This window comes from Heloderma suspectum, chromosome 8 (assembly GCF_057233095.1).
Source record: "Heloderma suspectum isolate Gila_16-S chromosome 8, 16-S_ref, whole genome shotgun sequence".
NCBI lineage: Eukaryota > Metazoa > Chordata > Lepidosauria > Squamata > Helodermatidae > Heloderma > Heloderma suspectum.
The window spans coordinates 43,179,269-43,195,249 of record NC_139465.1 but is presented as its reverse complement, the minus strand read 5'-3'; the positions used below and the strand labels follow the sequence as shown (position 1 = coordinate 43,195,249).

Sequence of the window (15,981 nt, the reverse complement as noted above, 5' to 3'; positions counted from 1 at the left end):
ATGGATCTACTCATACACTATGATCAGCATCTGAGGCCCTCCTCTGAGAAAGGTTCAGAGGACGGCAACAAGTGTGAAGGCCTTCTTGGTGATGACCCCTCAAGTGCCAAGTTCTGCACCTAGGAAAAAGAAACCAAATACACAGTTACAAGATAGGGAATACTTGACTCAACAACACTACAAGCGAGAAGGATCTTGGAGTTGTTGTAGAACACAAGGTGAATATGAGCCAACAATGTGATGTGGCTGCAAAAAAGGCAAGCGCTATTTTTGTTGTTGTTGTTCAGTCGTGTCCGACTCTTCGTGACCCCATGGACCATAGCACGCCAGGCCTTCCTGTCCTGCGCTCTCTCCCGGAGCGTGCTCAAGTTCATATTCATTGCATCCGTGATGCTATCTAGCCATCTCATCCTCTGCCGTCCCCTTCTCCTTTTGCCTTCAGTCTTTCCCAGCATCAGGGTCTTTTCCAGGGAGTTTTCTCTTCGCATTAGGTGGCCAAAATATTGGAGCTTCAGCTTCATTATCTGTCCTTCCAATGAGCACTCAGGGTTGATTTCCTTGAGGATGGACTGATTTGACCTCCTTGCAGTCCAGGGCACTCGTAAGAGTCTTCTCCAGCACCACAGTTCGAAAGCATCAATTCTTCGGCGCTCAGCCTTCCTCATAGTCCAGCTCTCACAGCCATACGTTGCTACTGGGAAAACCATCGCTTTGATTATGCGGACCTCTGTCGGCAAGGTCTGCATTAATAGAAGCATAGCTTCCAAATCCCAGGAAGTACTAGTTCCCCTCTACTTAGCACTGGTTAGGCCTCATCTGGAGTATTGTGTCCAGTTCTGGGCACCATGCTTTAAGAAGGATGCAGACAAGCTGGAGAGGATTCAGAGGAGGGCAACAAAGATGATCAGGGGACTGGAAACAAAGCCCTATGAAGAGAGACTGAAAGAACTGGGCCTGTTTAGCCTTGAGAAGACTGAGGGGAGATAGGATAGCACTCTTCAAATACTTGAAAGGTTGTCCCAGAGAGGAAGGCCAGGATCTCTTCTCAATCATCCCAGAGTGCAGGACACGGAATAATGGGCTCAAGTTACAAGAAGCCAGATTCCAGCTGAACATCAGGAAAAACTTCCTGACCGTTGGAGCAATACGACAATGGAGCCAATGACCTGGGGAGGTGGTGGGCTCTCCCACACTGGAGGCGTTCAAGACGAGGCTGGACCGCCATCTGTCAGGGATGCTCTGACTTGGATTCCTGCACTGAGCAGGGGGTTGGACTCGATGGTGTTGTAGGCCCTTTCCAACCCTACTATTCTATGATTCTGTAACATTGTCATCTTTTTTGGTTCCAGGTTAAGACTTTCCTCTCCTTCCAGGCATCTGATAGTATATGACAGGCTTCTTTATTTAGTCATTTGATCAGAGTGTGGTATTTTATTGTTAATTTTTAGCAGCTTTGCATTGTTTCAAATTTTTGTATGTTTCAGATTTTGCTGTAAGATGCCTTGAGCCTTTTCTGAGAAAGGTGTCTAAGAAATGTTAATAATAATAATAATAATAATAATAATAATAATAATAATAATATAAAATTTCCAACACAAATGTTTAATGTAGCCTCGCCTCATTAAAGTCTCTGTTAAGAATGTCATATGGGATTTTTTTGTTGCATCAGTGCCCTTATCACAACTTTGACAATTTCACATGATTTGTCAAGAAAAGGGTCCTCATATTCTAGGGACTTCCTTCATCTTTGAAACGTTGATAAACACTCTTTGGCACAGCAGTCTGCGGGGAGCGTCTTTGACATGGGGAGAAGAAATGGGAACGCTTTATCACGGTCTTGGGTTCTAGAGGAGCCTAAACTACACACTTTACTTTTCAGATTGTTATCAGTTACTTTTTACATCAGCTAACACAATGCAACTGTGGCATGCCTTGAATTTTTGAAGCGCACTGATGTTCTTTTGGAATTGCCCATTTTCCCATGGAACTGCAGATGCTGTGTCTGGCTGCATATTTTAAGAAGACTACTTATTCCAGATCAGCGAATGCAATATCTGAGGCTGTGTTCTTGTATGTGTGGCATTTAGGCTCAAGAAGAAACATAGGAATGTGTGGTGGATACTGATTTTATTGTTCCACAGAGTTAGTTTTTAGCAAGTATCTCATCAATAAAAGGAAGGAGCTTCGTAACACGGGCGTAGACCCCTGGTTTGGATGGGGAGCAGGTGTTACTGCCCCAGGAGACAATTCCGGCAAGAGTCCAGACACCGTTCTTCTGACACACCAAGGGCCCACCGGAGTCACCCTGTGGGGAAAAACCATGGCAGAATGTCAAGGGAGGTTCCATAGGGAGGACATGGGACCTCTCCCCGCCCCTGCTCTGAGCCCTGCCTCCCATTTTAGATGATGAGGGAAAGGCATGAGTCCTGGAAGATGTGAGATAATAATAAAGACAAATGCTTGCCCTCCCGTCATCACTGAAGCAACCCCTGCCTGCCCTAAGGACTGAGGAGCGGGACTTCTAGAGTGGATGCCACCGCCTTTGGTAAGTTTTGGCTCCCAGAAATTAAGCACAGGAGCAAGAAAGAGCAGCAGACTAGAGCAGTAAAGGAACGGCGCAAATTAGAAACTACCAGGAAGCAACTAGGGGATGGTTGGCTGGCGGGTCCCACTCAGGCAGGAGATGTTGCCATGACTGAGTGCCTCCAGAGGGGGAGGGGGGAGAGAGGGGCTTTGGGAAGGGGGCCCTCTGAGGAGGGATGGTATGCCTGTGGTCCCCAAACGTTCGGGTCTAGTTTTCCAAGATTTGGATATTTGGAGTTTTCCAAGAATGTTGCGGGCGCTCTGACAAAATGGCTGCCATGGAGGATTGTCCATTCCTAACATGGCTGCCACAGTGGGCATGGGCAGTCAGAGCACACTTACTTCCCAGACTAAAAAGTGTCACTTGCCCAAGCAGCTAAGTCCAAGACAAAAAGCCAACTTAAGAAATAAAAAGGAATAAACATCGAGAGGGGCAGCTGGCAGATGCCAGGAGAGGAGTCCACGGGCACCACATTGGGCCCCGGGCCCAGGCATTAGCGCACACAGAGTGGGGGTGGGGGAGGCGTACCATGCAAGAGGAAGCCCCCGCAGCTCCTGCACAGACCATGACATCAGCGATGCGGTTGCCCCAGTGTTTCTTGCACCCTGCATTGGTCAAGAGAGGAAGAGCCACTTGCTGGAGCGTGTCCGGTGTGTTCTTGTCTGAAATAGATCAAACGGGAGAAGGTCTTTCCCAGAATGTATACAAACAGGACCCCCATAAAGTGTTTCACCCGTGTCCACTGTTGAATTCAGGGCTGATCTGCATGACAAATGTGTCATTTCTCTTCCCATTTAAATCCTACAGCTTCTGTCAAAGAATCCTGGGAGCTCTAGTCTGGTGGTAGGATGCTGAGGGCTGAATGAGATGATATGCAGGAGATCCACGAAATGCTGTCTGGAGACTTTTCTCATTTCCCAAACGCAGCCATGTGCAATTTCGGTCAGCGCTGCATGAGGAGAGGGGCTAACCTTTCCCCCTCCTGCTCATGCCCCGATGCAGAACCCCTCCCCCTCCAGCAGTGGCTATAATTCTGCCAGCTGGCTGGGGCATGCTGGGAGCTGTAGGACCTTTTTCTGTCTGAACATGCATAGGATCACAGAATCACAGAATCACAGGGTTGGAAGGGGCCTACAAGACCATCGAGTCCAACCCCCTGCTCAGTGCAGGAAGCCTGATTCCCAGGCGGTCTCCCATCCAAGTACCAACCAGGGCTGACCCTGCTTAGCTTCTGAGAGCAGATGAGAATGATGGCTTTAGCTGAAGTGCAGGATTGCACCCTAACTGCCATTTTGTTGTAGAAAAGGATAAGATGTTTTAAAAGTAAGAACAATGAAATGAGCATCTGCAACCCTGTACATGCCTGCACAGCCATCCCGACTGTAAAATATTTTTAAAAAACAGGACAAAAGCATGCTGTGAAAGCAGTCACAGTCGGCCCCGGCAGGCCCATCTCAGCCCAGGTTCTGACACTGGAGTTGTCCAGAGATGGCTGCTCCACAGTACTTCTGTCTCATCCAGTTCTCACAAAGGAGATACAGGCCATGCTGACAGAGACCCTGATAGCTTCCGCTGCCCATTCCCAAGTCAGGGCAGTGCCTAGACGTTACCAGTGTGCTTGGTAAGCCCCCACTCAGTGGTGACACAGGTCATGCCTCCCGGGAAGTCGTCCGTAGCCTCAGGGAGACACACAGGAGACACGCGATCCGTGAACTGGGCTGGGGTGGCAAGCTTCAGCAGAGTGATGTCATTGCGGATGGTGAACATGTTAAACTTGGGCTTCTTGAAAACCTGCCAAAGGAAAGGAGACTGTTTACATAAGAACACAAGAAGAGCCCTGCTGGATCAGACCAAGGGTCCATCTAGTCCAGCATTCTGCTCACACAGTGGCCGACCAGCTGCCCACAGGAAACCCACAAGCGGGACACAAGTGTAACAGCATCCTCCTGCCCATGTTCCCCAGTAGTTGGTGTACATAGGCTTACTGACTCTGTTACTGGAGGGAGCACACAGCCATCAGGACTAGTTTGGCCAAAGCCAAGAGAGAGTTGGGTTCCTCTCTCAAAAAATGGATCCATCCTTGCAGGAGATAGTTTCAGCATGGCTTTAGGGCTGCAAAATACCAGGACCAGTCCCTAGAGTTCCCTCTGCACATTTCCAAATAGAGGCAATGCTAGATGCTACCACCATGGCTGGTAAGGGCCTATTCAGTTGCGACTTAGTCCATGGCTCCAAGGAAATTGTCAGTGGCATTGGGAAGACAGACACAACACATTCCTCTGTGGGGTTTGCACAAAGCCATGTGCAACTTTATACCTAGAATCATAGAATCATAGAATAGTAGGATTGGAAGGGGCCTACAAGGCCATCGAGTCCAACCCCCTGCTCAATGCAGGAATCCAAGTCAGAGCATCCCTGACAAATGGCTGTCCAGCCTCGTCTTAAAGGCCTCCAGTGTGGGAGAGCCCACCACCTCCCCAGGTAATTGGTTCCATTGCCGTATTGCTCTGACACTCAGGAGGTTTTTCCTGATGTTCAGCCGGAATCTGGCTTCCTGTAACTTGAGCCCATTATTCCGTGTCCTGCACTCTGGGATGATCAAGAAGAGATCCTGGCCTTCTTCTCTGTGACAACCTTTCAAGTACTTGAAGAGTGCTATCATATCTCCCCTCAGTCTTCTCTTCTCAAGGCTAAACATGCCCAGTTCTTTCAGTCTCTCTTCATAGGGCTTTGTTTCCAGTCCCCTGATCATCTTTGTTGCCCTCCTTTGAACCCTCTCCAGCTTGTCTGCATCCTTCTTAAAGTGTGGTGCCCAGAACTGGACACAGTACTCCAGATGAGGCCTAACCAGTGCTGAGTAGAGGGGAACTAGTACTTCCCGGGATTTGGAAGCGATGCTTCTATTAATGCAGCCCAAAAGAGCATTGGCCTTTTTTGCAGCCACATCACATTGTTGGCTCATATTCAGCTTGTGATCGACGACAATTCCAAGATCCTTCTCGCTCGTAGTGTGGTTGAGCCACGTATCCCCCATCTTGTAACTGTGCATTTGGTTTCTTTTTCCTAGGTGCAGAACTTGGCATTTGTCCCTATTAAATGCCATTCTGTTGTTTTCTGCCCAGCACTCCAGTCTATCCAGATCACTTTGAATTTTGTTTCTATCTTCCAAAGTATTAGCTATCCCTCCCAATTTTGTGTCATCTGCAAATCTGATCAGCATTCCCTGCACCTCCTCCTCCAAGTCATTAATAAAAATGTTGAAGAGCACTGGGCCCAGGACTGAGCCCTGCGGTACCCCACTCGTTACCTCTCCCCAGCTTGAGAAGGTCCCATTGAGAAGCACTCTTTGAGTCCGATTCTGTAGCCAACTGTGGATCGTTGTTTCATCTAGCCCACTTTGAGCTAGTTTGCTCATCAGGATATCATGGGGCACTTTGTCGAAAGCTTTGCTGAAGTCGAGGTATATGATGTCTACAGCATTCCCACGGTCTACAAGGGAGGTGACTTGATCAAAAAATGAGATCAGATTTGTCTGGCAGGACTTGTTTTTGACAAATCCATGTTGGCTTCGAGTAATCACGGCATTGTTGTCAAGGTGCTTCCAGATGGATTGCTTTATGATCTGCTCCAGAATTTTCCCAGGGATTGATGTCAGACTGACTGGTCTGTAGTTCCCAGGTTCCTCCTTTTTACCCTTTTTGAAGATAGGGACAACGTTAGCCCTCCTCCAGTCATCTGGCACTTCCCCGGTCCTCCATGATTTCTCAAAGAGAATAGACAGCGGTTCTGAGAGTTCTTCTGCCAGTTCCTTTATTACTCTGGGATGCAGTTCATCTGGCCCTGGAGATTTGAACTCATTCAAAGTAATGAGGTGTTCCTTGACCATATGCCTGTCGATCTCAAGCTGCAATCCTGCCCCTTCAGCCTGTACTTCGCCTTTGCCAGGGGGGCCATAGACCCTCTTTTGGGAGAAGACTGAGCCAAAGTAGGAATTGAGCACCTCTGCCTTTTCTTTGTCATCTGTTATCATTTTGCCATCCTTATTTAATAGCTGAACAACCATTTCTTTCCTCTGCCTTTTACTATGCACGTAGCTGAAGAAAGCCTTTTTGTTGTTTTTAGCATCCCTCGCTAACCTCACCTCGTTCTCCGCTTTAGCCATCCTGACGCCATCCCTGCAATTCTGTGCTACCTGCCTGTACTGTTCCTTTGTTACTTGGCCTTCTTTCCACTTCCTATATGTGTCCTTTTTTGTTTTCAGGTCATCCCTAAGCTTTTTGTGAAGCCACATTGGCTTCTTCTGTTGTCTTCCACCTTTTCTTCTTGTTGGAATTGTTTGTGATTGTGCCTTGAGAATTTCCTTTTTTAAAAGTTCCCACCCATCTTGGACTCCTTTTCTCGCTAGCATTGTTTGCCATGGGACCTTACTGATCATTGTTCTGAGTTTATTAAAATCAGCTTTCCTAAAATCCAGGGTACGCGTTTGAGTACACTCGGCTTTTGCTTCCCTTAGAACCAAGAACTCAAGTACAACATGGTCGCTTTCCCCCAGAGTTCCTGTAACTGCTACTTTATCCACTAAGTCATCTCTGTTGGTTAGGATCAAGTCAAGGATAGCCGATCCTCTAGTTCCTTCCTCTACTTTCTGTAGGAGGAAGTGATCCGCCACACAAGTCAGGAATTTCCTGGAGGGGCCATGTTTTGCAGAATTTGTCTCCCAACAAATATCGGGGAAATTGAAGTCCCCCATTACTACTACATCATGCTTCCTTAAAACATTGGCTATTTGCTTTTCAAAAGTTTCATCCTTGGCTTCTCCTTGATTGGGTGGCCGGTAGTAGACTCCGACCACCAGGTTCCTTTTATTCTTTGCTCCATTTATTTCAACCCAGATGCTCTCGATGGGGCTACCAAGCTCCTCCTCCTGTATATCTGTGCAGAGATATGTATTTTTCACATACAGTGCAACCCCGCCTCCCTTTCTGTTCCTCCTGTTCTTTTTGAACAAGTTATATCCTTCAACTGCTGTATTCCAGTCATGAGAGTCATCCCACCAAGTCTCAGTTATACCTATCAAGTCATAATTTCCCTCCTGTATTAAGAGTTCAAGTTCGTTCTGTTTGTTTCCCATACTCTGGGCATTAGTATATAGACATCGAAGACCATGTGCTTCATAGTCTGGCTTTCTTCCTACATGTGTCTGAAGACTATTATTGGGCGCTATCAGCGCTGTTCTCTCCATTGCAGTGCATGCGCCTACGTCCATTGTTACCCCCAACATTACATCTCCCTTCCCCGTAGGATTCAGTTTAAAGCCCTCCTGATGAAGTTCTTCATGCTGTGGCCAAACACATTCTTCCCAGCCTTTGTGAGGTGCAACCCATCCCTAGCCAACAGCCCATCTTCCAGGAAGTAAAGCCCGTGGTCCCAGAATCCAAATCTCTCTCGTCGGCACCACCTTCGTAGCCAGTCATTCACCCGGAGTATTTTTCGTTCCCTTTCTATCCCTCTTCTAACTACTGGAAGGATGGATGAGAAAACTATCTGGGCCCCAAAGTTCTTGAGTTTCCTTCCCAAAGCTTCAAAGTCTGACGTGATCTCTTCGTAGCTCCGCTTGGCGCTATCATTTGTTCCCACATGGATGAGAAGAAAGGGATACCTGTCAGTGGGCTTTATGAGTGCAGGCAACCTTTCAGTCACGTCTCTAATCTGTCCTCCCGGGAGACAACATACCTGGCGAGTCCACGGGTCTTCGCGACATACTTGGGTCTCGATCCCACGCAGCAAGGAGTCTCCCACTACTACCACTCTTCTCTTCTTCTTCTTGTAGGCCTGGGTTTCATCGCCTCTGTTTGACTGACCTTTAGCCTCTTGCTCACTCTCATGCAGGTTCCCCTGTGATTCTTCCTCTGCGGGCTGTCCTCCAGTCTCATCTGCAAGTACCTGGAATCGGTTCCACAGCTCCACCGCTTCCACTGGTGCAGAGTGGCGTCTAGTTCTTCTTCTCCTAACTGTCACCATTTTCCAAGGAGTATCCTCTACTCCATTTTTCTTCTCCTCAGCATTTCCCACTTCTGCCTCATCTTGCTGTTGCTCTTCAAGCTTCTGGTCTGCCCTTTGCTGCTGTAGTTCCCCCATTCTGTCCAAGAACTCTTCGTGTTCTCTTATTCCCCGGAGGGTTGACAGTCGCCGCTCCAGTCCACTTACTTTTTCCTCCAGCAGCGTGATCAACTTGCACTTGTTGCAGGTGTAGGCCATGTTGTTCTCAGGCAAGAAAACAAACATGGCACACACCTTGCAGGTCACCACCACTGGAGAGTCTTGTCCTTCCATAGCCCCGTTTCCCTTTTTGTGTCTAGCTTTGTGATTGTTCTAGACTAGCCTGTGCCTGCTCCTCTACTCAGTAGAGGTTAAAAGCAGAGTCCCACTGGTGTGGAAGTGTGTGTTACAAGACAAATAAATGGGAAAAAGTTAGTTAAAAAATAAATGTTAGGGGCCTCCCCCTTGACCTCCCCTGCCGAACTCCCCTGGCCAACTCCTGTTTGCTCCCCCTGTTCACTCGCTCTGTTCGCTCGCTCTCTGGGAGCTTGCCTGCTTCTGTAGTCCCTGGACCAGCTGGAGCAGCTTGCTCTGCTCTGCTCTGCTCAGCTGGGAGGCGGGAAACAGACTGAAGCTTCCCGCCCAGTCAGCTGCTGGGAGTACTCAGGTCACACCCCTCTAATTCAGTTGGAGCTCTCAGAAGCTCCTGGTGAGCTCACAGCCAGTCAGAAGGATAAAGGGCAGCGCCCTGGGCTTCCTGCAACCCACTTACCTCTTAGCCTCTGTCTCCTTTGTCTCCTTTGTCTCTTCAACCACTGCAACTCCCCTGGCCAACTCCTGTTTGCTCCCCCTGTTCGCTCGCTCTGTTCGCTCGCTCTCTGGGAGCTTGCCTGCTTCTGTAGTCCCTGGACCAGCTGGAGCAGCTTGCTCTGCTCTGCTCTGCTCAGCTGGGAGGCGGGAAACAGACTGAAGCTTCCCGCCCAGTCAGCTGCTGGGAGTACTCAGGCCACACCCCTCCAATTCAGTTGGAGCTCTCAGAAGCTCCTGGTGAGCTCACAGCCAGTCAGAAGGATAAAGGGCAGCGCCCTGGGCTTCCTGCAACCCACTTACCTCTTAGCCTCTGTCTCCTTTGTCTCCTTTGTCTCTTCAACCACTGCAACTCCCCTGGCCAACTCCTGTTTGCTCCCCCTGTTCGCTCGCTCTGTTCGCTCGCTCTCTGGGAGCTTGCCTGCTTCTGTAGTCCCTGGACCAGCTGGAGCAGCTTGCTCTGCTCTGCTCTGCTCAGCTGGGAGGCGGGAAACAGACCTGTGGTGCTTTCATGTCAGTGTTGATTTGAGCACTCATGGCATGGGAAGGAAGCTGCTAGCTGGATGCACCGTAACGTATGCATGAAACTATGTTCCTATCTTGTGCCAAAAGGATGTTCCACACCAGCCCAGCTTCTTGCAATATGTTCTGATCTACAGCACTAAGCTTTACTGTTGTGAGCAAGCTCTTCAAAGTCCAGACTAATTTACTGGATTTTGGTAGTCTGTCCAGCAGTGGGTAGTGGGGGTGCCCAACAGGTAGCTCAGTCTTTGGCTGTTGGACCCAGACAGACAGTAGACATGTGACAGACTTGTGCCAGGGCATAGGAACCAATCCACAGTCCAGTTTTATTTTATGTGATGCTGTGGTATTAATTTGTATATCTTGGTTTATTTCTGGATTGGATTTAGGAGGTTCCATCCATCCTAGATAATAGTTTGCACATGACATCTTATCTGTCCTAGCCCCATCTATATGGCACCGCTTTGACCCCCCCCATTACAACTGTGCAGTAATGTGACTTCAAATCAGCATGCCCTGTGATACACTCGCGATGTACTGCGCACTTCCCTAACAGACTATTTTTTGCTATTATACTGAAATGCGCAGCTGTGCAGTCCTGGGAGTGTGGGGGTACGACACTTCAGTGGCTGTTTTGTATCTGAAGGGCTCTGCTGTGTCTTTCCATCCCTCATTAGGTAAAAAGTGGATGTTTTGTGCTCCTTCATTTCCAAACCATCAGTTTGTCAGTTCCCCAGCCAGAGACTCTCGCGATGGTTCGCACTCACAAGCGTAAGCAGTACGGGCCTAGCCATGCTACGAAATGGTGGCCACAGCGATGTTGGTTCTCCCCCAAGACTCCCCTTCCCCCAGCCCTCGGGTACTGAGTCCAAATGCAACCATTGTGAAGCTACAAAGCCGCAACAATGTGCGGAAGTGTGATTAAATAGATTAAAACGCCCCTCTGTGCCTCTGTAACTGCGCAGCTGTGAAGGGATGGGGGAAGTAAAGGGGCATCACAGAGTGACGCAGGCACTACGCATGCCTACAACACGCCCACTGCAAAACCCAAAGTTGGTTTGGGGAAGGGACAGATCGCTCACAAGCGCGGGGAAACCTGTAGCAAATGAAAAACATCGCAGCAAAACGACTTCTTGGAACTCCGCATTTTCCGGGCGAAAACCACAGATGGCTGCGAAGTCGCGACTGTATCATCTATCATAAGGGACCTTGACTTGCACCTGCCCCGGAGTAAAAGCCGGGTGTAAAAGAGGCCCTAGTCTACAGTTTGATTCCTTCCTGTTTGTTTGTTTTGTTTTCAACAACAAAAATAGTTCCTCACAAAGTCGATGCCAAGCTTACCAAAAAGTCCCTTTTGAACTAATATTGGTTATTTAGAAAATAGTGGTAGTGTAGTAACAACAACAACAACAATAGCTCTTTCCATCCCAGCCTTGCTCCTCCTCCACCAACTTTTCTTGGTTTTTCTTTCTAATTAGAAATTAATTTGATTGTGCAATGTTCTCTTTACTTTTTAATTTACTCTTTTTTTTACTGTTATTGTTTTTGCGTGTGCCCTTAAAATAGCAAAGACATTAGTTATTTAGGATAGGAACTGAAACTAGAGATCAAACGTGCTTCCAGGTGAAGGGGTCCTACGGCTAAAAATCAAGAGGCATTGTGCAGCTATTCCATCTTTTTTCGTTAATGGATCTTAAAAAAAAAAAAAAAAAGATGGAAGAAACAATGGGGAAACATGGGAGGGTTACGTGTTGAAGAGAATGATGTCTGAATCCACTGCAGAATTCTGTGAATGCGGTGGGCTGATAGCAGGATAAATGCCTCATCTGAAGACAACCCCAAGTTGCAAGGCCAACAAGGCAAATGCATTTTGGGAGAAAACAAGTAAGGATGTAAGAGAGGTGGTGCTGGTGCTTGCAGACTGGAATCACAGACACACGCCACTGCGAGCACTGGAAGAGGATCTGACTTGTGGCAACAGAGATTTCCAGCTTAATGTTTGCAGTACCTTGGCCTGGAGAAGCCCTGTTATTTTGGCACAAAAAAAAGATCAAGGAATATCTGTAATCTGGGGAGATCACTTACATACCTTGGCAATCTTCAGGATTTGAACATTTTCTCCAGGATTGCGTTGATCAAATTCACCCAACACCACAAGATGACTTGTCCTGCAATGGGAGAGGGAGTCGTGAAAGTGGCTATGAGATTCATTCATAAATAAAAAATGCATGAGAATATATAAAGTGCTTTGCATACATAACCTCAGTAATTCCTACACCAATCCTGAAGGGCAGGCCAGTATTGCTATCATAGAATCACAGGGTTGGAAGGGGCCTACCAGACCATTTAGTCCAACCCCCTGCTCAGTGCAGGAAGCCTGATTCCCAGGCGGTCTCCCATCGAAGTACCAACCAGGGCTGACGCTGCTCAGCTTCTGAGATCCGACGAGATCAGGTGCATCCAGCCCTTCACTGTCCCAATATTGCTTCTGGGGGTGGGCGGGTGGCGTGCAGCTGGGGGAGAATGGGTACAGCTGGGGTTTGCCTATGGCCACCTCTTGAATTCATAGCAAAAGAAGTTCAGCCAACAACTTATTAGTTCACAGCTCAAGCTAGGAATCAGGACTGGTGCCAACCTTGGTATCCTTGGGCAGCCGCTTGGGCTCCCTCCCCTGGGCTCATATAAAGGACGGCTCATATAACGGATGGTTTCAGCCAGTTACAGACATCTGACATCCAAACAGAAGGGTGTCCCCTGGCAATTTAAAAAACAAATCAAAAGTGGAGAGATCTAATACAATAATTCTAAGCATCCGCTATTATTTTAATGTTATGAGTGCAATTTTAGCAGAAGAGAAGTAGCTCAGTCTTAAAGCAGGATTGTTCATTGTGATTTTATTCCTGATTGTTGATGTTACTTGTAAGCCACCTTGAAAGGATTTGTATCCTGAAAGGCAGGGTATTAATAATTGTAATACATAAATAATAAACAAGTCTGAAAAATACTGTGCTAAGTAAGAGTGGAGTGCTTCTGAGTACAATTCTCTTGCCCCTAATAATCCACGACCAGGATTATTGTTAGCTGCCTTGATCATCGTTTCTTTGGTAGAAAGGTGGAGGCATAAATCAAACGAATGAATTTAATCTTCATCTTCATCATCATGGTTGTACACACACACCCCGTGGGCTTAGAAGGCTGGAGCTTCCCGGGCGTCTGGCTTCCTCATTATCTTGCGCCCCAGAACTTCTCTTCATAGAAATGGATTACTTGCCCCACGAATGGATAACTTGCGCATGACGTGTCTCCTACCTGACGTTGCAGTGGGCCGTGGTGACCACCCAGTCCTCGCTGATCAGAGAACCTCCGCAGAAGTGGAAACCAGTGCTGTCCTGAGGGGCGGAAAGCAACAGACGAGTCGGTGGGAAAGACCCAACAAATGCATGGCTTCTGGGGCGCACTTTCTGCAGCTCGCCCGTCCTCTTTGCGCCACTGGGGGAGCAGCAGGAGAGGCCACGGCCAGCCCGCTCCCTGCCCCTCGGCCTGCCCAGCAAGCAAGTGGCAGCGATTATGGGAAAGAGGAGAAGCAAGAGCAGCCAGTGACCGTGGTGGTGAGAAGGTGGGCTCCCTGAGGGAGGGGCCTTGCCCAGGAGCTCTCAAAAACCTGGAGCCGCACTGTGGCCAGTAGCCATGGATCGACTTCTCTTCCTCCATGAATTTGTGTAATCCAGCCTTCCCCAGCCCACCTGGGTGTGGGGAGATGGGAGTTTCAGACCAACACATCTGGAGGTCACCAGGTTGGGGAAGGTGGTCTGATCCATCTAAACAGTGGCCACTGCCACATCTGACGGTGGCAGCCCCTTCCACGAGTGATTTATTATGCACCACACGAAGAAGCACCTAACGTGGTCCTGCTTCTCATTTCACTCACCCTTCCAGGTCTCCAATCTGAGCAAAGATGTGCCAGGTTCTTACCTGCAGGGAAACTTGCCAAGGCCATGATCCAGGCACTGCCTCCTCTCCATTGACAATGCGTGAATAGCCACTGAGCACGGGATGGATGGCGGGACTGCCACAACCTGACGGGAAAACGGAACGTTAACTCTGGCGAACCTGCTGCTGGCCGGGGTTCAGGAACATCCTGTGCTGGGCTTCATCGGAGCCAGCTATCACTAAGGAAAACCCCCCCTAACCTATTTCCAATAAGAACATGAGAACATAAGACGAGCCCTGATGTTGGCTCAGAGCGAGGGTCCAACGCAGAGCTCCATGCTGAGACCCCCCACCCCACCCAGACGTCAACCCCCAGCCTTGAGTGGCAAGCCGTCTAGGGGATGCTTTCTTCAGAGATACAAAGAGCCCCTGAGAGCCCCTGGCCTGGCCTGGCCTGGCCTGGCCTACTGTGGTGATCTCTCCATCTGTAGAAGAGGAGCTGATGTTGCTTCCTTCTCCCCCAGCCCAGTCTCGTGCCCAGTGCTCCAGTGGGGCGCTCACCATGGGCAGCACCGAGGAAGGCCAGGCAGGACAGGAGCCAGAGGAGGGCCTTCTTGCTTCTTGGAAGGATCAGGAAGGACACAAGTGCTGTGGATCTTTATATATGCAGCAGGCCCAGGGACAGCTGGCAAAGGAGGCTAAATTTTCCAGCCTCCTGTTAACGGAGGACCTTGGAGATAAGAAGGAGGCTCTGTGGCCCAGCTCTGCGGGGACCGTATGCAGAGGCCCAGGTGACCTGGGCAAGGACAGTCACTGGTGCTGACTGATCTGTGAGGCAGCAGGGCAGGGCTGGGGCAGAAGGGTTCTCCTGAAAGTCAGCTTTCCCCCAGGCTCGGAGACGCTGGAGCCACCTGACAGATGCTCTCCACACTTCCTGGCAGTGGCTGCTGCGTTTGCAAGAGGCGCGTTGAGAAAGCCTCCAAGCCGTTAGGCTTAAGCCAGAGATGGGGAATTTGTGGCCCTCCAGATGTTGGACTACAACCCCGATCAGCCACAGCCAGCACAGTTGATGGCGAGGGTTCATGGGAGCTGGAGTCCAACAACAAAAAAGTATTTTGGGGTGGCTTGGTCTTGCATGGGCAAATAAGACCCATTCGCTTGACAAAGGAGCTACTCCCAGTGGAGAGGAAAACTGCTAGAACTGGTTTGTTGACATGGGCCAACATGAATTTTGGACTCTCTTTGGGGGCATAGGGACCATCATGGGCACTTCAAAATGTGCCACTCCTCCACCGCTCGTAGTTGAACGAGGTGCTGTGTTGAACTAGCCGCACTTCCTTTTATCTGTCCTGAATCTCCTGAACACTCAGCTTCATAGGACGACCCTCCTGGATTCCAGTACTATGAGAAAGAGGGAGAAAAAACATCTCCCTAATCAGCTTCGCACATATGCGGGGGGTTAATAAGCCACAGTGGCTTGTTAGCCACCCCCACAGGTGCCCTGCACGTGCCCCCCAATTTCTCCGATTACCCTTGCCAGGCGTGGTTTGTCGTTACGTGTGAGCCCGGCAAGGGTGGGTGGCTGGGGTGGTTACGAAACCAGCTAGATGCCACGCTGTGTTGTAGGGCTGCTGGGTGGTTTGTTAACCACCCCAGCCCTCCACCCAGCAAGGGTAATTGGGGAAAATGGGTGGCACGTGCCTGGCACACGTGCAGGGGGTTCACAAGCCACTGTGGCTTATTAAGCACCCGTGTGTTGTGCGAACCAGGCCTCTATCTGCTTCCTCCCCATCATCCCTAATTCTACATACCTGTCATGCCTCCCCCTCCCCGTCATCCTTTTTCCAAACTACAAAGGGGGACATGATAGAGGAGTATAACAGTGTTTCCGTTCCCTGCTCTCTATCCCAGTGTACTGCGGGGCTTTCTGGAGTTGAATTCAAGCCATATTGTGGGACATTCTGTAGTTCCTCAGGAACTCATCCAAGGCTTCCTCCTGAATAAGAAAATTGGTCATGGCAAACAAGCATCACCAGAGGCTGCCCAGTATATTTTGGGCTGGTGAATGCATTGGGGGCTGCGTTCAAAGACACCCCCTC

At 49.2% G+C, this 15,981-nt stretch overlaps 1 protein-coding gene across 1 annotated transcript; it reads right to left on the bottom strand.

Moving 5' to 3' along the window:
* Nucleotides 1-2,109: 2,109 nt before the first annotated feature.
* Nucleotides 2,110-15,700, bottom strand: LOC146339109 (chymotrypsinogen 2-like). Its single transcript, XM_084812895.1, has 9 exons — nt 15,694-15,700; nt 14,697-14,829; nt 14,444-14,502; nt 13,925-14,028; nt 13,262-13,341; nt 12,042-12,120; nt 4,195-4,375; nt 3,113-3,246; nt 2,110-2,305 (listed from the first exon to the last, which is right to left on the bottom strand). The coding sequence occupies exons 1-9, from the start codon at nt 15,698-15,700 to the stop codon at nt 2,144-2,146; spliced, it is 939 nt and encodes a 312-aa protein (XP_084669021.1). The 3' UTR covers nt 2,110-2,143.
* Between the last annotated feature and the right edge of the window lie 281 nt (nt 15,701-15,981).

What these genes read in the sequence shown, in the direction of transcription:
- LOC146339109 (XM_084812895.1), bottom strand. An exon ending in TCACAGATCAGTCAGCACCA is followed by an intron (nt 14,503 to 14,696) that starts GTGACTGTCCTT and finishes GATCCTTCCAAG; the next exon opens with AAGCAAGAAGGCCCTCCTCT. An exon ending in GGGGCTTACCAAGCACACTG is followed by an intron (nt 3,247 to 4,194) that starts GTAACGTCTAGG and finishes GATCTATTTCAG; the next exon opens with ACAAGAACACACCGGACACG.